General features: G+C 37.2%; 1 protein-coding gene across 15 annotated transcripts in view; it reads right to left on the reverse strand.

Moving 5' to 3' along the window:
* The window catches only part of CASK (calcium/calmodulin dependent serine protein kinase), a 357,939-nt gene that overhangs the window by 286,636 nt on the left and 49,952 nt on the right, over nt 1-21,351 (reverse strand). For 8 of the 15 annotated variants that reach the window (XM_058713429.1, XM_058713437.1, XM_058713434.1 and 5 more), the window contains exon 2: nt 3,872-3,984. In XM_058713429.1, the coding sequence (XP_058569412.1) occupies nt 3,872-3,984 (113 nt within the window). Of the gene's footprint in view, nt 1-3,853; nt 3,985-21,351 lie in introns of all 15 variants that reach the window. The other 7 variants (XM_058713427.1, XM_058713438.1, XM_058713431.1 and 4 more) reach the window with 1 other exon arrangement.

The following is a 21,351-nucleotide window of genomic DNA, read 5'->3' on the forward strand; positions in this document are numbered from 1 at the left end:
CTGAAAAAGTTGATTCTATTTTTGCCAGTTTTCTCTTTGCTTTTATGGAGAGGAGAATTGTCAAAGGTCCTTACTCCTCCAATTTCGCTGACATCATCTGCTATCTGGGACTTTTAGAATGAGATATTCTTAGAGACTAAGTAAAAACTGGAATCCAATCTATATTCTTTCTAGAAGACAATATTTTTCCAAAATAAAAACTGCATTTTTGAACTTTTAAAATTAAACCATGAAGAATCAAGTTCCTTCAAGATCTCAAAAGTGTCAATTCAGTTTCAATTCTATATATCTTACCTTCCTTAAAATTTCCTTGTAACGCTTTGCCTAAATTAATTTTGATACCTATTTTTAAAACAAAAAGGGAAAATTTAATTAGTGGGTTAACAGAGTAAGAGATAAAATGTGTATTAATTAAAAGTTTTAAGATATTCATCAAGGAATTTCATTAATGGAGGCTGCGTATGTAAGTATGAAAATATCCTCTGATCAGAAGTAATATCCTAATATAAATTCACTAGGCTTTCATTTAATAAAAACTTGTTATTCACCTCATGTTCATAAGAATTGATTTCATTGTTTCATACATATGAAAGAAGAAACTGAACCAGTTAGGAATAATATGCCTTTTTACGAAACTAATAAAAGCTGTGGGCTTTCTTCCTAAGAGAATGAACACATATATATAACTCTGCTTACAATTTAAGGGGTTCTTGGATACCCCATAGCCTGTAAATTAAAAACCCCTACTGGAAAAAAAATTATGATATTAGCGGGGAAAATAGAAAACAGATATTCAAATAATTAAAATATATCTCATCTTCAGCGGAGCAATGAGAATTTAAAACATTAAAACACACAAGAGGTCTCCGACATACAATATTTTATTTCAAAAGCTAAATTGTAAATTCTGTATTTAGAATTTATCACATGTTCTTATAAAAAACAATAGTTGAAGACTATTAAACTGTAAGCCTCTTAAAATAGGTGCTCTTCTGGGGCGCCTAGATGGCTCAGTCGGTTGGGCAGCCAACTCTTGATTTCGGCTCAGGTCATGACATCATGGTTCATTAGTTCAAGCCCTGCATCGAGCTCTGCACTGACAGTGGAGAGCCTGCTCGGGATTCTCTCTCTCCCTGCCCACCACCCTTGTTCAAAATAAATAAATAAATAAAATATAAGTAATTTTTTAAGTAGGTGCTCCTTTTATCTGTCTTTATATTATAATGATCTAAGTAAATGGCGTAAGTTAGGATATCAGGTGACCCTTTACAAAGCCTATTTTACTCAATAATGTATTTGAATACAAATTCACTAAAACAGGAAAAAATATTGAGGCAATGACAAAGATCAAATAAACCATAAAGACAAAAATAAAAAAATAAAATGGAAAAATAAAAAATCAAATAGATTTTAAATTACGTGTTGCTTGAGAGACAGGATTAATAACAGAACATAATAGTAAATACAGCTCTTTCTAGATATTCTTATTTGAATTTATGGATTCCTTTTTGTTGTGTTAAATTTCACTTCAAAATATGTTTTCTCCCTAATATAGCATCTCCTACACTTAGCCATGAATGAGGTCATTTTTGGACCCTAAGAGTTTGTAAATGGACTGAAAGGGCAAAGGGGATAAGATGTTTTGCCTGTAGTGACTGCAAAGGTGTTAAAAGACACTGGGAGGGAGAAATTGGTCAAAGAGGTTTTATATAAATATTTATTATATATATATTATATAATAAAATGTATCCAACTTAAAGTAAGATAGTGTTAACATGAGCAATAAGAGGATATGGGAACACCATTGCAAAAAAGAAAAAAAGGAAAAACAGGTGGGGGGGATAGTGGAGATGAAATTTTGATTTGCTTCTTGGTCATTGTGAGTCACTGTGCTAAAGACGACAGGAAAACTACATTTTGGCACCATAAATATAAAAGACAAGTTGCACATTTTCATCTGAATAACACTGAACTCTTATCCAAACCAGGTAAATCATGAATAATATGCAGAATTCAATTGGTATCATTTAATATGTATAGCTTGTGGCCTTACCATACAGGATCAATGAAATGACCTGGCCCTTGTCTTCAGAATAGGGCTTGAAGATATTTATATAGCAAAAGCAGTGCCAAAACAATGAAGGAGTAAGCTACAATTTCAGTGACAGGCTCTCATATATTAGGTAAAGACCAGACAAACTCAGAGACAAGGACTACATGCCTACCCCTCCCCTAAGTTTGGCATTTGACTCCCCTAACTAGGTGACAATAAAAAGGAGGTTCAGCCTAGCAGTCCGACTCTATGACACCAGAAATCCCTGCTGAAGAAATCTGTCAATAAACAACCTCAGCCAACTGAGAAAGTAATCAATTGACTCCCTGAAAATGTCTTTAGCCTGAAGAGATTTAGAATTAAGTATAACAATGAGCTAAATCAATAGAAAATTGGTATACTGAGTAACTGATTTAGACTTGTTATTTTAAACTAGACTCTTACTAAGTTCATCAACAGTAACAGAACATTTAAAGGAAATATAGATTCAACATATCCATAGGTTTAATAAACTAGGTTTACACAAAACTACCTCAAGACCCAGGAAGGTTTTATTATTGGTTGACAACTGATGTAAAGAAAATCAAATACAGTATATTAAACTTGAATACAGGTAAGTTTTAGGAAATATAATTAAAGCCTGCTTGGAAGTAGATCTTAAATTCTGCTAAATTTATAAAATAATTTATATTAAAAAGTAATAATAGCCAATTCTAGAGTATCAGTCCATAAGATCTAAAACCTCTGAATGTTACCATAACATTTTAAGGATTAAAGCACTTAAAAAAAAAAAATCAGTGATTCCTGTAACAACTTCTAAGAATCTTCTATAATCAGTCATGGGTAATAATAATTCAAAGGGTTAAAAAAGTACTTAAAAGTAATGATCCTGAAAAAAGATCTACAGAAAAAGATGAACTTGGAGCTCACAGTATGTGGGATTCTACTTTCCAAAGTTAAGATAACTGGATAAAAATATAAATAGGCTACTCTGCCTTAGCTTTTCCAACTTCAACTATCAATTGCATTGTTCTTGGGATAAAACAAAAAAGACTAAAGAAGGCTATGTATTTTACTGGAGTGTTAAAAAGCCTGAATTTAGAAGACAGGCTAGTTAGAAAAATAAATATAATCAATTGTGCCAGCTGAAGTATGAGCACATGGGAACTGTGGCTACACAAAACTAGGACTTAAACTGTGTAAAACTTAAAATGCTTACATACTGTTTAAAAAGATTTGCATATAAATATGATTATCCATATCAAGGTTTTAAAACCAAGTTTTAAGTTTGGCAAGTCCTAACAGTACTGATCTTTCAAATTTTCACATATACACCCTAAGTGTCTTAAGCCAAATGTGATATAGGAGTCTATTAGTTCATTTAGACCATAATCCTGAAGGTGGTAAATTATGGATTTGGAGGGAATTCTTAGTTTCTTCTGAATCTGCAATTATCGTTATCTTTCCCATTATTTCCCCTCCCTCCCTTCCCATCCCTTGTTCCATATCACAGGAATCAAAATTAGACCCTAAAAAAGAGATATACATATATCCAGATTTCGCTGATCTTCATGGTGAAAAAGCATAGGCCTAGAGCAATCCTATATGGCTTTACAACTGTAAAGGACTCGAGCTATCTTTCAAATACCATTTTCTAGAATTGACAAACTAGACTGGAATTTAAACTGTCTCCACCCACTTCCCACTATATCATACCCACCACTTCCCCACCCCCAGATGAAGGTTAGGTTGATAAATGGATTTTGGAGATGAAATAAAGCCAGACATCAAATAACTTACTTGAAATCCATCTCTTACCTTCTGTACTTAACCCTGGACTTGATGTGAACTTGGCTACATCAACAATTTTTACAGCAAATTGCTGCCCAGTTTCTCTGTTGATACATCGTCGTACAACACTGAAGGGACCCCTTAAAGAAAAAGAAGAAAAATACCAAGTTTAATTCAGTGATTTTCAGTCCCTGTTTCCCATCAGCATCTTACTGATGTTTCATTGTCTACTATGGCCATAGTTTAAGATCAAATTTAAGTAATGTAATTTTGAACATATTTTTCTATAATCCATGAGGTAAATAATTCATAAATTAGAAGTTACTAAGCCTGAATAGAACACAAATCTGAATTTCAAAATGACTTATTAAAATTTTAACTAGTATTCTTATACCCAAGGCAAATAATCTTTGTAATATTCTATACATATTATCAACATCTTAAACAAAATAAGAAATCACAGTGGTAGCGCACACAGCTTTCACCTTTTGAAGCAGAAACTTAAGTCTTCCTTGACACCTTCCCTCTCATCTTACCCACCGCCTATCTAATCTTCACTAACAAGTCCTACGGCATTTCTCTCAAATCTTTCTCAGTCCTGTCCACCTCTCTCCATGTGTCATACCCTAGTTTAAGCTACTACCATCTTCTAGCAGGACTACTAAAAAGCTGGTTTCTCTCATTCGCTCTGGCAGTCATGTTTTAAAAATGAAAATCTGATCTTATGTTTCTGCTTAAAAAAAATCTGAGAAAGAAGGTATTTTTAATGCATAATATTTAGTTAAGAACCAAAACACATGAATAATTCCCAAATAGGAAAATACACCCTAGTAGAATCAAGTCAAAAGATTTGAAGAGGCACTTCACAAAGAGAAAGCCCTGCATGACTTTGTCCCAACAACCTCTCCAGTCTCACATGAAGTCACAGAAAAACCTATCTTCCTTAAACATCAAATTAGAATTGTTCTAAATTGCCAATGGAAAGGAAGTAATTTCTACCAGGAGAGCCACTGACCCAGTCATTTGAGTCATCCAGCTCTCTCCCTAAATTGGTGGCTCTCAATACTGCCCATACAATTGAATCAACTGGGATGATTGTTACATACACACAGTTCCTTGTGATTAATAGTTATCAAGTATCTGAACAAAAGATAATCCAAAGATTCATTTGTACATGCTTGGATTGACTACTGAATAATACAGAAGGCAACAGCAATATACTATAGCTTATTTGAAAACGAGTGTGGTTTAGGTCATTAAATACACATACACGTATACACATGCGTATTCCCCTCTCTGCTCAGGAAAAAAAAAAAACACCGTCATTGGTCACTTACACCGGGACACCTGTGATACAGTTTGCCTCAAAGAAGGTTTGTCTTTCTCTCAATCAGGAGACAAGGAAAAGAATGTCATCTAACCCAGACTGAAACATTTCTCTATCATACAAATTAGTTGATTTCACCGTGCCATCATCTGAACATCAATTACACCACAGCCTCAAATCTCTCTCTTCAAGCAGTCTAACAAAGCTCAACTGGAAGGAAAAAAATAGTAATAATGGGCCTTTCAGAACTCTGAAGAAAGAGGACCTTTTTTGATAACCACTCAAAAATATTCAAAGATTTTCCTCCAAGAGAAGACAATATAACAGTGAGGCAGGACTCCCACAAACGTTTTCATTCTCAATCTGGATGTCTTACTTGTGATTACTTATCCTGACAACAGCAAGCAATTTCAGGAAATGCTTAATGTAATTGGTTTTTGTCCACACATAAACCCTTGGGATTCTATTTATATATACATTTGTGTTGTGTGCTTCAATTCACTACATCTTTTTGGAAATGTTCCAAGATCTGTATGTGGGATTATTCGTGGACAATAGAGTCATTTTTTTTTTTTTTTTTTTACTTTTTCCTGTTTGAACAAAGGTAAAGAAGAAAGCATAGCTTCTCTCTCCACCCTTTTAGTAACAGTAAAATGAAGAAAGAGAAAGAAAGGGGAATACAGAGGGAAAAAAAAACCAAGAAAGGTGTCTAAATCTGTGAATAAAAATAAAAAACCAAATCCTCAATTCTTTAGGCTAATTTTATAATGTGAGGGAAGGAAAATGAGTTCACTTATGAACTACCAATGACCTGAAGACAGGTCAAAAGTAAAGCATTTCAAGGGTCTGTCCCTCAGTGGCACCCAGGGAATTAGAAAAGATGAATCAAATTTAGTACACAAAAAAGACAAACATACCTAACGTTTTTCTTATGATTTAATCCACCAACTAGAAATTCAATGGAAACTGATAAAAATTCAAATGAGTATACAGTGTTTATAATTTTAGCAGGATCTGAGTACACTTATTTGGTTGACAGGTTAAAGACAGGCAAGCTATGAAATACTCTGGCTGGGTTTCCCATCTTAAAAAAGAGGGTGTAATAAAGTGTGTGTAATACAGTAAATGTTTTATACTTATTAATTATATGCGAATGATATGTTAAGCAACAGCAAAAGTTCAGGAGGCCTACGTCTCGCCATCTATCTGGCCTAAATTCTTTGATGCTTGAAATTTCATCCTTGCATTTAGTCTATGGTGCAGCTCATTCCTGAGTATGTGGGGGAAAATATTGACAGATAGTTGTAAGCCATCATCATAGATGACTACCTTTCTCATGTTTCTACTAATCCTAGCCAGCGTGTTAATCAAAATGAAATAAGATAACTGATAGCATTTCACATTTGATAAAATAGACATTCTTTATTCAACTCTTTTAGAGCAGTGAATTTTGATAGGGATTGTGGCACAAGGTTCCATGAGGCAGGTGGTGGCTCACAGAATTCTGTTTTTAAGTAAAAGGTCAATTAAACCAGAATATGTTGCGAGTGAATATTGCTATACCATGGCCTAAAGTTTTGAAAAGAATGCAGCTGTGTCTCTTTGCAGACAGAGTCGTCTCCTCTGGTTCTCATTTATGTGAAAAAAGGTTAAGTCTAGGAAATGAGCAATTTTGATAGCAACAGTAAATCCATCCAAAAAGGAGACCAGAATTAAGTGAAATCAGGCTAGAATATAGTATGTTGGTTTCCAGGATAATAGGATAGATTTAACACAATGTATCTAATTTATCTTCCTCCCCAAACCCCTTTTAAATGATACCAAAGGGCTTATCATTTTTTAAAAAGGACTGGGAAAAAGGAGAGGGGATAATAGTAATAATCAAATTTGAGGAAGCAAAAAAGCAGATAGAGTAGTGACTGACTTAGCAGACTCAGGAAAGCTGAAGGACAAACAGAAAAGAGGGAACGTTCAAAACCAAACCCATTCGTTTACACTCCAAGTTCTTCAAGAAGCTCTTGAACTGGCAGCACCAGATAAACCTGAACTAGAGGTTAAGAGAGTGGGGCTAAAAGAACAAGGTTTGAATGAAATGAAATCTCTAAAGCAGCAGGTAGAGTGGTAGATCCCCTCCATACCCATACTCCATACCACTGTGCAACTGCGCTACCGCCATCCTATCAGAGGCCCATTCTCTACAGAGGGTAGAACATAGGGTCTGAGAACCTGGGGGGGCACAAGGCAGTTAAGGAAGTGGTTACTAGTAAGTGGAAAGCAAGGGGATTGAGTGATCACTCAAATTGAATGTAGACAATCCCATCCCCTTTCTCTTTAACAAGGGGGAATGTTAGAAGCTAGAGCTTTATCCTTCAGGTAGGAGAAAGATTTTCTGTTGCGTTTTATGACCAGCCCAGAAGGAAAGATCTATAGATAATGACTTGAACTGCTCAACAAGCTCTGCCCACAAATTCAGAGCTCCCAATCAGCTTTCAATTCATCTCCTGCAGGGTTTCCAACCTCAGCACTACTGGCATTTTGGCCTGGCCTGTTCTTTCTTGTAGGAGGATGTCCCCTGCATTACAGGATGCTTAACAGCAATCTCAGTAGCACCCCTTCACCCAGTTTTGAAATCCAAAAATGTCTCCAGACACTGTCAAATGTCCCCTGGGGGGGGGGGGGCAAACTGGCCCCAATTGAGAACCACTGCTCTAGTATTAATCATGAGTAGACAACCAAACTCCCAAAACATCTGGAGAATAGTCTCTAATTTGGAAGACCAAAATCTCAAAACAAACAGAATGAGCAACCAAAAGGAAGCAGACTAAACAAGATAAAAAACCTCAAACTACTATTAATATCCTAAGATATTACAACTATCAAACAAAAACAGAACTTTCAGAAAATATAAAAAGGGCTCTTGAAAAATAAACACCTTGAGAAATTTAAAACTCAACAGAAGGGCTAGAAGATAAAATTGAGGAAATTCCCCAAAAAGTAAAGCAAAAAGAACAAAAGAAATGGAGGGAAGAACTCAAAAGAATAATCCAAAAAAATTTCCCAGAACTTAAATCATGAGTTGCCCAGATTTAAAGGACCCACCAAATACTTTGCACATGCCACCTGTGGAATTTAAGAGCAGATTTTCAGAAGTGGAGGTAAGGGTTTGCTAGTAGGGGAGTATGATATGGTTCACACACCAAGATCAGGAACCAGAATGGCTTCTGATTTCTCAGTGGCAACATGAAAAGCAAGAAGATGACAGAGCAACACCTTCAAAGTCATGAAGGAAATTTCTAACTTTTAATTCTATATCCAGCCAGAAAAACCAATAATCATAAGGATGATTTCAGACATGAAAGAGATCAATAAATTACCTGCAGTGCATACTTCGTGAAGAAATTATTTTAAGGTATGTTTGCCAAAACAAGAGACTAGATCAGCGAAAAGGGCGCCAAGTGATGGCAAAGAGGAGGTCTAACCAACACAGGAGATACATAAAAGGAACCCCCAAGAGGGTAACAAAACAGGACCTCTGGCTGACAGCGGGGTGTCAAGGAGAGGTTAACTAGTCCAGACTGGGAGCTATCAAAGGTTTCCCCTGCCACCTTTTCAACCTCAAAACAGAAGGATGGGGGGGTGCTGGGCCCATTCTTCCGTTTTGTTTCTTCCAGCCAGGGGCTGATAAGATTTCTGCTCTTCTCAGCTAGCTACCTGGAGAGAAGATGCTCATTTCACTCCATAGCAGTGTTCTCCTTTGGTATATTCCTGAGAGCTGGAGGCAGTGGACTGAAAAGCAGGAAAATGCAGGGCAGCCCAAGCCTCCTGACCTTATTCCTGTAGAACAGTAAACCAGCCCCATACCACAGCACTAATGTCCTGCCTATGAGGAGCCCCATGTCTTGGGATTTAGCTGCACCCTTGCCATTCACCTTCCCAGAAGGGGCTCTCAGGGTATCTGAAGCCAGACTGTGAACAAGAGGTTCTGTTCAGCTTCTCTCCTGAGAGTCTTCGTACAATAGTGGTAATATTGCCCTGTCCTACTCGGTTTGTAAAGCCTAAAAAATATGCTTTTTAGGCATACATACCTAGGTGGTAAAGCTATAAAGAAAATCAAAAGAAATTATTAACATAAAAGCCAGATAGTGGCTATGTGGGGAGGGAGGCTGTGATTGGGAAGGGGCACGCAAAGGGCTTTTAAAGGTACTAATAATATTCTATTTCATAACCTGGATGATGGATTCATCAGTTTTCGTTCCACTATTATTCTCCAATACACACACACTTTACATACTCCTCCATACATACATTTCCCAGTTAAAAAAATGTTTTTAATAGTTCAGAGTCACAACCTTAAGATCTTGCTAACCAAAAGTCTTAATTTTTTTACATATCTGTACAAATTATCTTAAGTGACTTGATATCTATAAAAGAAAACAGTGTTTGCATCTCAAACATAATAAAGTCAATATGAATTATATTCATTGTAATGGGATGAACTCTCTGTGCATATCACAGGACTAGAAGCTTCATTACTTTATAATGAATTGTGCAATGTACCACAAGGGATACAGGAAAATCATGAACAAAAAAGAACCAATTAACAAAAGGAAAGAGGAGGATGGGGTAAGTGAAGACCAAGTACAAATCCATATTATATACATATATATAAAAATATATACACACATGATATTTGTAAATATATACGTGCATACACATACAGTTGACGTGCAGTCAATCCTCATTATTTGTGGAGTATTTACAAAGTCACTTACTAACATTTATTTGTAACCCAAAATCAATACCCACTGAACTTTCAGTCTTTGGCAAACACGTGCCTAAAAGCAAAAAATTTGAGTCACCTGATGTGGACGTTATTAGCTAAGGGTGAATGAGGTGACACTCTGCCCTCTTGTTTCAGCTGTCGTACTGTAAGCAAGTGTCCTTTTTGCCATTTAGTGCATTTTTTCACATTTTGTGCTTTTTGTTGCTAATTTTCATTCTTTAAAATGGCCTTCAAGTGTAGTGCTGAAGGGCTGTCTAGTGTTTTTTTTTTTTTTTTTAAATGTTTATTTTATTTTTGAGAGAAAGAGAGAGAGAGAGAGAGAGGCTGGGAATGAGCAGGGTAGGGGCAGAGAACGAGTGAGACAAAGAATCTGAAGCAGGCTCCAGCTGTCAGCCTAGAGCCCAATGCAGGGCTTGATCTCACGAATCATAGTTCATGACCTGAGCCGAAGCTGGACCCTCAACCAACTGACCTACCCAGGGGCCCCTATCCTCTCACTCTTAAAATTCAACCTTTCTTCTGTGTTCTTGTATGAGCAATACAGCTTGGTTTATAAAACTCATATAAATAAAAATAAATAAATCCAAAATGTCTAGTGTTCTTAAGTGCAAGAAGGTTGTGAGGTGCCTTAAGGAGAAAATACATGTGTTAGATAGGCTTCATTCATAGAATGAATTATAGAGCTGTTGGTCAGGTGTTCAATGTTAATGAATCAACAATATATATGAAATAAGGGATCTTTAAACAAAAATACACATAAAACAGGTTATGCATTGATTTGGTTGAAGAAAATGTGACCAAAGGCTCACAGGAACCTAACCCTGTATTTCCCCTAGGGGCAATGGTTCAGCCTTCATTCAGTGTTCGTGGCAACTTTATAGAACATAACCACTGCAAATAATGAATATCATCTGTAAGTGTGCATATGTGGATATGCACACATGCATATATATATTAATATTATGTAATATATATTTATAATATATATTATTAATGTATTTAGAATATAAACTCAATGAGTACCTGGTATATACTGGACCCTCGATAAATATTTGGCGAATGATGTATCAAAAATAAACTAGGAATGAGCAAGCCACTGATACATTTATATCACACAATTTTACCCATGTATATAAAACTGAAAAATTGGGGCGCCTGGGTGGCTCAGTCGGTTAAGCATCCGACTTCGGCTCAGGTCGTGATCTTGCGGTCCGTGAGTTCAAGCCCCGCGTCAGGCTCTGTGCTGACTGCTCAGAGCCTGTTTCGGATTCTGCGTCTCCCTCTCTCTCTCTCTGACCCTCCCCCCCCCTTCATGCTCTGTCTCCCTCTGTCTCAAAAATAAATAAAAACGTTAAAAAAAAAACTGAAAAATTATGGTACTTCTACTTACCTGTTTCTCTACCCATTTACTAAGTCTCTATCTTCCTACTACTTTCTATACAGTTCTGATGTTAGTTGAGGGAAATAAATGGCGGGTGAGTAAAAAGGAAACAAAGTGAAAATATAATAATAATAATGACATTAGCAGTAAGAATAAAATCTTATGAACTACATTTTATAGACACAAATATATAAATAATAGCTAATAAAGACAATGATGGTCTTTTCCTCTTATTTCAATGCCGTTAGTCATTGCCACTAAGGAAGAGCTCATACATATCATCCCATCAAGAAATCTTTCCCATTTTCCTGTAGCTTTGTGGTAGTGATAGGAGAGGGATGTTGTTCTGACACTTTTTTTCTCTTTAATACTTCAGGTACCCCCCTCCATCCTCCAACACACACACACTTACATATACATACCAAGCTTTATGTATTTATGTATTACTTTAGTTACAGTGACTAAACCAAAGGAAGAAACTTTGCCTAATCATAGCTACTGCCAAAGAAACACACATGATGTGGAAAATTATTAAAATCAAAGTCTCAGGAACTGTTGCCTTGAATGTTAACAATTAAAGAGCTGACAGAGGAATTAACCTCAGTACAATTCAGATTGTTCCTTGAAAATAGAAAGGGGAGGCTTATTTGAAAAAGTTGGTTGTAGATCTCCAATAAGCTAACAGAACAAATCTAGCTCAACTGTCAAAGCTGAGTAATTCAAAGAGTTAAGACTAACATTTACTAATTCAGTACTTATATTGGCATAATTAGTACCTCTGTCAAACCCTGTGAAAAGTTCAGTGAAAAGTTTAGGAGATCTTTAGATTTTATATAGCATACCATTCTCTGGTCTGAATCTACATAGGATATATTCACCACTTCTTTGAGAGGTCTGCAGAGTACATATAGCAATTCCTGCTAATCCAAAAGTTCTGGAAAACTTGATTGATATGTGTGTTTGTGCATGTGTTTGAAGGGCTGGGGTTAAGGCCATGGTAGAAGCACATGGACTCTTGGTCTTTGTTAGCTCATATATGATGGAGCATGTATCAAGAGACTTGCTAACAGAAGAAAAATACTTTCATAATAGATATGAAACATAGGAAAAAGAACAAAGGAGGAAAAAAAAGGAAAAAATAAAACATATGAAGAAGTAAACACATCCCAAAGTAAGAAATCTGACTTGGTTGTACATACTTAGGCCTTTTTAGCTAAATGCATAAAGAACTTTCAGGTTATTGGTTGCTAAACACTGACATTAAACAAATTCTATTGATATTTGCACATCTTATTCATTTACCTCATTTTCCCCCAACGGAAAGATCCCTGTCCCCCCCCACAGTGCAAACAGACTATTTTAATAAAAGATTAATAAAGCAATCTTTGCCCTCAAGAAACACCTAATCTTAACAGATTGTTATTGGTACATACACATAATCTTAGTATGCTATAGAACAAGGTATTAAAATAGTGTAATACCCCAGGGTTTATTATCTGTGGATAGGAAGGCAGTCAGAGAAAGCCTCTATGAGACAGACACTTAGGAGGGCTTAGAAAGATGAATACTTTTTTCACACCAAAAAGGGAAAGGGGAAAATTCCAGAGATTAGTAGTAGCATGTAGAACAGCCTACAGCCAAGTCAAAGCATGGTTTGTACTAGATACTACAAGCTATCTGGTGTTACTGGTGTGAAAAATTGGAGGGAAAGAAGCGGCTAGAAAAAAAAGGAGGGCAGAAGAAGATAGGTTGAGGGGGTGAGTACGGGCCAGTTAGGAAGTTACCCCATTAGCCCAAGCCTGAGGTGACAAACACCTAAACCAATACACTAGAGGCAACTGAGATACTTAAATCGACAGAGTAGTGAATGATTAGCTTGGGGGTCAGTTGAAAGAATGACTTACAGATTTCTGGCAACAGTTACTAAGTAAATAATGACACCATCAAATGAGGGAGGAGCTATAGGAGAAAGAGTGAGTACAAAGCTGAAAAGGAGACACGGGCCTGTGAGTTGTTTAAGTTTATTTTTGAGAGAGAGAGACAGAGTGTGAGTTGGGGAGGGGCAGAGAGAGAGCGAGCGAGACAGAATCCGAAGCAGGCTCCAGGCTCTGAGCCGTCAGCACAGAGCCCTAGGTGGGGGCTTGAACTCACAAGCTGGAAGATCATGACCTGAGCCAAAGTTGGACGCTTAACCGACTGAGCCACCCAGGCGTCCTGGCTGTGTTTTGAAAACATTGATTTCCAAAATACTGATTTCCACAAACTATCCAGGCAGAGATCTATAGAGGACGATTAGACAGGAATATAAAGTTCAAGGAAGGGATCAACATGCAGATGATGAAGACAACACCAACTACCATTTACAGCATACCATTTGCCAAGCATGGTAAGAACCTTATATGGATTCTCTATTTGTAATATATATCATTACTTATCATAACAGCTAAGAAACTATTGGCCCCCATTTTATAGATTAGGAAAACTGAGGCCAAGCCACGTTGCCTAGGCCTAGACAGATAGTGAGTGGTAGAGTCAGGACTGGAACCAAGACATATGGAACTCCAAGATCTAAGTTCTCAGTCTCCACACTCCTTAAAGGAGGCATGAGTGAACAGAAGGTAACTGAAGCCACTGATGTGAATGAGAGTCCTTAAGAGTACAGACCAAAGAAGAGTCCCAGAAAACATGAACATATCCCCCCATTTCTCCAAAGGGAACTGCTGGAATCTCTGCCAAAAGACTACAAGAAGCCCAGAAAGAAAAATAAAATTGCTAAAGGCAGGCTCTTTAGAACATAGTATCTTATAGAAATAAACACAAAGACCAAGTGCTTAGCGGGCTCTGCCCTAGGCACAAACACAAAGATTCTCCCCATTCCTCTCAAGGCTGGCACAAGAAAAGCATAATTTCCATTTTTAAATTAAGAGCTGCATAATCACATTTTGCTATTTTTCTACATGTGGGACTATATATCAGAAACTGGCCCAATGAAAATATTTAGTGGAGAAACAACTGTTTGGAAACTTGCTCCTGACTTTCTACTAGTGTTCATGAACTTAATTACTTACAACTAGTACTAAAATTATCGCAGTTGTCAAATTCTGTGTGCACTGTCTAGTCTTTATAAACTGAAACTAAAAATTACAGAAGTCTGGCAGCATGAAGTTATATTGTAAATCGTATTTATAAAAGAAGTGTGTGCTGTTAACATGTCACTAACATGGTTTTCCAAATGCTACCTTATTCCTCTAATAGTATTGTTGCCTGCTATTAACTAATATTTGGGCCGAGAAATTACTATCTTCATTACTAGGGTTTTTTGTTTTGTTTTGTCTTTTGCCAGCGATACTTCTGTATCATAGTACTGTTAATCTCTTCCCACTCACAACTACATTTTATGGATCTCCCTAACAAGTTAGATCTAGTTCTGAAATGAAATTATCTCATGTAAATTACATAAATTAGTGAAAGAAACCTCAAGGCCGGCGATACACTCCTTTCTCTGTTATTCATTTTAGTTGCATTCGGATTATGCAAAGTTTACGCAGTAGCACAGAAACAAAAACGTATTTGGCTAACACTCTCAATTGGGGTTTCCCACATTGGCATCTTGTGGAGTCCTGAAGGAATAAAAGTTTCTCTGTCAAGTTTGGTCAACAGCATATGAAATACCCCCCCATCTGCACCCCATGTCCACATTAGATGTCAGCAGCTAAGTCTTGCAGTGGGAAAACCATCACCCATGTTGCACCTATCATTAGTGTTCCCTGAAAAACCTATTGGACACGATGATCTAGATTTTAATATTTATAATACTACAAATTGCAAAGCTGTAATAGCTATGAAATAGTCCGATTTCAAACTTTTTTCTGAAACGAACACTCTCCCACCCAAACACAGCATATAAATTGTTGTTTAAATTCTTACAGCAAGGGAGATAATCCAATTGTTTGCGCAGTAAAGGATGGAAAAGATTTAACTATGCAATTTAAATGTCTATTCATTAATACTCCCAAAAGTAATTTGCTTTTTACAATTGTTAATATAAGCATATTCAGCAGGCAATAATGTAACCTCTGGTCTTTTAACAAAAAAACAGTTAACAAAAAGGCAAAGCATACAAAGGAATAAGCATTTATACCTAATTACCCAGCTCAGTGCAGGGCAGCAGAAAATAGGTTTTGAATCATAATTGTAGTAATCAGTTTCTAGGTCTAAAGGAGATGATCTGGAAAATAACTGCTTTAGGGAAAAAAATAAGAAAAGAGTATAAAATAAGTGGATATAAACTGTTTAGGCAAGATAGTAAAATTGAATATTCAAACAGTTGGGGAATTTTTCAAGTTAGGTAAGAAACCAAAGTCCCTGAATGTTACAAAGAATATGCAAGTCAGTAATGCATAGTTAGTAATTTTTAACCAGTTTCCCAAGGGTGGATCAACCTTTCAGTGGCTCATGTAGGATTTCCTTTTAATCAATAAGGCACACAACACAGAGGACAAGAAGAGGAAAGGACCATCGTATCCCTCAACGTGTCTGAAAGTAAACTCCTGAGCTTTTTAATCTCCCTTCTCCCGATCCCAGTTGAAGGCCAAGTCCACATTTCCTTCCAGTTCCTTAGCCAAAAATTATGGTGCCATTCTTGATCCCATTCCTTCACATTCCAATTCCAATTCATTAGGAACTGCTCCTGGCTCTATTTTGCTGAGATCTTTATTTTCATTTGTTTCAAGAAAATCTGTAGCCAACTGTTGGAACAATTTTATGACAGCTGAATTAAAACTCCCATGAGACAATTCCAATATCGGATTCAAGTCAGTGCTGGCCTCGGTTGAAGGTCTTTTCTCATTCAAATTGTGGTTTTCCTGGTGCTTAGCAAATATCTCGGACATTTTGGTCTCTATTAGGCTCTTGATCAAAGAATCTTCTATTTTAGCAGGCAGTCACCCTGTTTAGGTTTACTATGGAAGTTCTTGGGTTCTTTTGTGGGCTTTAGTTCCAATGACAGTTGCTTAGTTTTCTGAATCCTTACAATGCCGTTTTGGTCTGCTTCCTTTTTCTGGTGCTTCCCAGTCAGTCCCTGCTGACGTCATCTGCAGGGACAAAAGGTGCCTCCCAGGACCACTGGCTATCCCTGGGCAACCTTGGAGAAGGAGGGGCTGGTCAGAAGAGGGAAAACAAATGACCACTGCTGCTGCCATAGCCACCTACAGATCAGCCTGCCTGCTAGGCCAGTTGTAGAGCCAAGGCTGGTATAGCCTGGCCTTTGTTCTTGTTGCTGTTGTAGGCAGATCAGGTGACTGGGGCCTAGGTTGTGGCATGGGGGCTGAAACGGACAGGGCTTTTGATGCTGCTGGCAGATCAGACCACCCACCAGGGGCGTTCTTGCTAGGGCTGTGGACAGATTAGACTGCCCACCGGGCTCCAGGTGTGGAGTCCCACTAAGTCTCTGTAGACCTTCCCCTTTCCTGGTCCTTTGACTAGAGAAAACAGGTTTTTGCTTCTGTTTTCTATGCCTTTTGGTTGTTCTCGGTAGTAGGTCTCTCTAGCACCCAGTCCAGGAGTAAATGGAAGGAAGAAAAGAAAACCCAGTGAATTTACCACGTGGTTATTCCTCAAGTACTGCTACTTTACCTTCTTCCCAATTCTGAGTCCTTTTATTGCTGTCACTTAAATAATTTCCAAGGCATTGATAGTTGTACTTCTAGGAAAGGGGCAAGAAAAAGTGAGTCTAAACTATCTTGTCCCAGAAATGGAAGTTGGTGCATTTTCAACCTCTTGCATTCTGGCTGGTGTTTGGAGTCCGTTGTACTCAAAATTAGGGGATGAGTTACAGGTCTTTTATGTCCAATGTATCCAGTGAAAAAATAGCCATTAAACTTGTCAGGTCTATGCTATAGCATTCCATGAGTCCTGGCTCAGAATTTTAAAGTCTCAAGCAAGTAACTGATGTTTCTCAACCTTTTGGGGTTTGGAGAATACTGAAGTAGCCAAAGTATACTAGAATAGGGGTACCTTTTCTGTGGTCTCCACACATAGGTGTGTGAGTATACGCATGCATACTCATACACTCACTCACCTTCACAGCCATCTGGAGTCTAAAAGGAGATCTAAGATACTAGAATCTCTTCAGTGTACTTCAGTCATGGCACATTGGTTGGAAAATGGTGTTTTTAATAATCTCCTTATTTGATCTTACATATTATTGAAAGGAAGAAAGTTAGGGGTTACACGAATCCACATAAATAAGGTTATACATAACTGAAGATCAGCTCTTAATAAAGGATCTGTTGGGTGACAAAACGAGTTCTTTGGACAAGGATTTTCACTTATCCACTCTGTATCCCTAGTATATAGAACTATGGATGACATTATGCTAGAAAAAACTCAATAAATGTTTTCTGGATGGACAAATGGACAAATAAACCCATTTTAGGATGCACAAACAGGGGTGTCATCTTCAAGACACATTATGTAGTTATATTTTACTTCATCTAAACTTAGCTTTCTAGCTCTTTAATCTCTGGGAGATTTTCCTTTATCCAGTAGAAATAAAACTTTTAATTTGTCAATGCCAATTACTGAAAGGCAGGCAAAAGTTGTAAAATCATACGACATGTGAATTTTTAAATACTTCTTCAAAAATAAATTCTTTTGTTTTACTAGAGATGTTGCGTGCCAATTCAAAATCCTTCTAATGCTACCATAATTAAAACTCAAAAAGCAGACTTTTTTATTTTTAACATGTGGTAACATCTGTTCTTAAACACTTTGTTTTAAGGATTTAAAACAGGCCTTGTAAACTTGAGGCATTTTACAAAAGCAGTATCTTGTAATGGCAGAGACCCAAATATAGCTCCTAAAACTCAGAAAGCTTTTCAGCCTAGAAGTTTATAAAATCAGCTGTGATAATGATTAACTCAAAATTAATTCAAGCTTTTTGTTTATTTGAATGTTTAAACAGCTTACAAAAAACAAATTTCAGTTTGTGTAATCTGACAAGATTAAATAGGAGCCTCAATCACAACAGTAGTTTACCATAAGATATAACCAAATGGAAATAAATGATTTCTTTTATCCATATGATCACTTTTTTGCATGAAATTACAAGTAAATAAACTCAATTAAGACTTAGAAGACAAAGAAACTTCACAGCTCCTAATTAATGCCGGATTGAAGACTAAATTTTAAGCACAAGCTTAAATCTGTAAATAGACCTAAGATGAGATCATGAAATTAGAAACCTTTTATAACCAATGACTATTCATCAATCCATTAAAAATCAATACATATGCAATTACTATTTACTGTCCCTTTTTTTTTTTAATTTTTTTTTTTTAACATTTATTCATTTTTGAGAGTGAGAGACACAGACCATGAGCAGAAGAAGGGCAGAGAGGGAGACACAGAATCCAAAACAGGCTCCAGGCTCTGAGCTGTCAACACAGGGCCCGACGCGGGGCTTGAACTCACAGACTGCGAGATCATGACCTGAGCTGAAGTCGGACGCTCAACCAATTGAGCCACCCAGGCACCCCAACTACTTACTGTCCCTTAACCAAAGCCTGTATTTTATAGCAGCCTTTAAGGAAAAAAATGAGGAATGAAGCATGAAGAGTATCTAGCACCCATACAAAACAGATGGGTTGAGATCACAAAAAAGAATAAGATGTTTTTAATGTATGAATTTTTTAGGCAACTCCACTGAGTGACCACTGAAATTTCCAAAGGGAAAGAATTATTCTACTAGCCAAGAATCCTTGCACATTAAAATAGCATAATGAACTTACAACTTCCTTTCAGTATGCCCAAGCAACGAAGAAGTACAAACACTCCAGCTGCAAATATCCCTTGAGTATGAAAAAGTCCCTTTCAGGAGAAGTCACTTTAACTCTTAATGCACTAACTTTTCCTCTTTGAATCAAAGCCATCACAGCATAAACAGAGCATGGGCTTCAGAATTCAAAAGACTTGGGACTGAATCCTGGATCTGCCCCTCACCATGATGACCTTTGGCTAGTTATTCAGTCTCTGTGCATCCACTTTATTTAAACTTTAAAACAGAGATAACAGCTACTTCACAGAGTTCTGAGGGGATAAGAGAAGGCATAAAGGACTGTGCCTGGCACATATGCACAAGAGGGGACTTCTTCAGGGGGTCATCTGTTACAAGCATCTCTTTACTCCTCCCCTATAAAAGATGAGACGTCTCCTATACTACTAAGGTGCCATCTCACTATCAAAACTAAAAGTCAGGAAAGAATTAGGGAGAGTTCTGCTTCTAATAAGGGTGAAATAGGTAACCAGGACCAACCTTTCTACAGAAGAACAAAATAAAACCTGGATATACACACACACACACACACACACACACACACACACACACACATACACACACACACACTCTCTCTCTCTCTCTCTCTCCCCCCCCCCCTTCTTGAAAGTATAAATATCTTATAAGGTAATTAAATTTTGCCAGTTGAAGATCTAGGAGAACAAGAGAACCCACAGCAGGAAGCTCAGCCTCACACAGCTACTTTTATCTGTAGGGCAACTCACCAGTCCTGAGAAGCAGCCGCCTCATAGGGCTCATATGGCCTCACAGGAAAGGATGGGTGAAGAGAAGCCTTGCAGTGTACCTGAAAGACCAATCCTCACTCTATTCTGGTTTCTGCTGAAAAGCTAGGCCTAGGGTGGAGGTGAACCCAAAGCAAACCTAGCCTTGCATGGACTTGGGAGTGTGGCTCTTCCTTATCTGGTAGCCCACAGAATCTCAAATCTTAAAGTTGGATTAGGGCATGAGGGCACCTGGGTGGCTCAGTCAGTTAAGCATCTGACTTCAGCTCAGGTCATGATCTCACAGTTCATGGATTCGAGCCCCATGTCAGGCTCTGTGCTGACAGCTCAGAGCCTGGAGCCTGCTTCGGATTCTGTGTCTCCCTCTCTCTCTCTGCCCCTCCCCTGCTTATGCTTGCTCGCACATGCTCTCTCTCAAAATAAATAAACAAACAAAAAAAAATTCTTTAAAAAAAAAAGTTGGATTAGGGCAGTCCCAGTTATGAGCTCTCTCCCCACAATCCTGGCAAGGCAAATCCTCCTCTGGAAAGATATCGCCACCTTCGTATGAGCAAGAATCAGAATAAGAGGCAAGAGAAAAAGACTAAGACATGGGATACTGAAACAAAAAAATACAATAGCCCCAATTTAAAACTCAATGGATGAATTTCTGGGAGCTGAAGTAAAAATTAGTAAAGAAGAATGAATACAGGTCAGAAGAAATTATCTGGAATACATCATGAAAAAAAACATGAAGAAAACAAAGGACAAGGTAAGAGATTTGGATGAAATAATGAGAAGATTTAATGTATGTTAATTGGGATCCCAGGAGGAAAGAAGACAGTGAGGTCAAGGCAATATTTGAGGAAATAGCAGAGAACTTTTTTATAGAACATTTTCATAGAATATTCAGACACATCTAGCTACAAATTCAAGATTTCCAGTTAGTCACAGAATAAATAAAATCTATACCTAGACACATCATAGAAAACAAGGACAAGGAGAAAGTGACCAAAGGTTAAAAAAAAAAAACAAAAAACAAAAAAACAGATTATCTTCAAAGAAGTGACAGTTTGACAGTTGACAACAGAATCCAGAAACAATGAAACAATTCAAGGAGATGAAATAAACTGCCATTCAAATAATTTTATACCCAGGGACTTCAATCATGAAAGCAATGTAAAGATGAACACAAACTGAAAGAGTAGATCATAGCAGACCCACACTAAACCAATTTCTAAAGGATCCTTCAGGCAGGAGGAAAACTACCCCAGATAGAAGGTCAGAGGTGCAAAGAACGAAAAGAGCAAAATAGGACATAAATAGGTGAGTAAATCTAAATACTGACTGTATAAAGCAATAATAATGTCTTGTTGCCTTACAAATATAGACTGAATTAAAATGTATGACAAATATTAATATATAAATCAAGAAGGAATAAAATTAAAATTTCTTAGGAA

The sequence above is a fragment of the Neofelis nebulosa genome, chromosome X, assembly GCF_028018385.1.
Source record: "Neofelis nebulosa isolate mNeoNeb1 chromosome X, mNeoNeb1.pri, whole genome shotgun sequence".
In the NCBI taxonomy this organism is placed as follows: domain Eukaryota; kingdom Metazoa; phylum Chordata; class Mammalia; order Carnivora; family Felidae; genus Neofelis; species Neofelis nebulosa.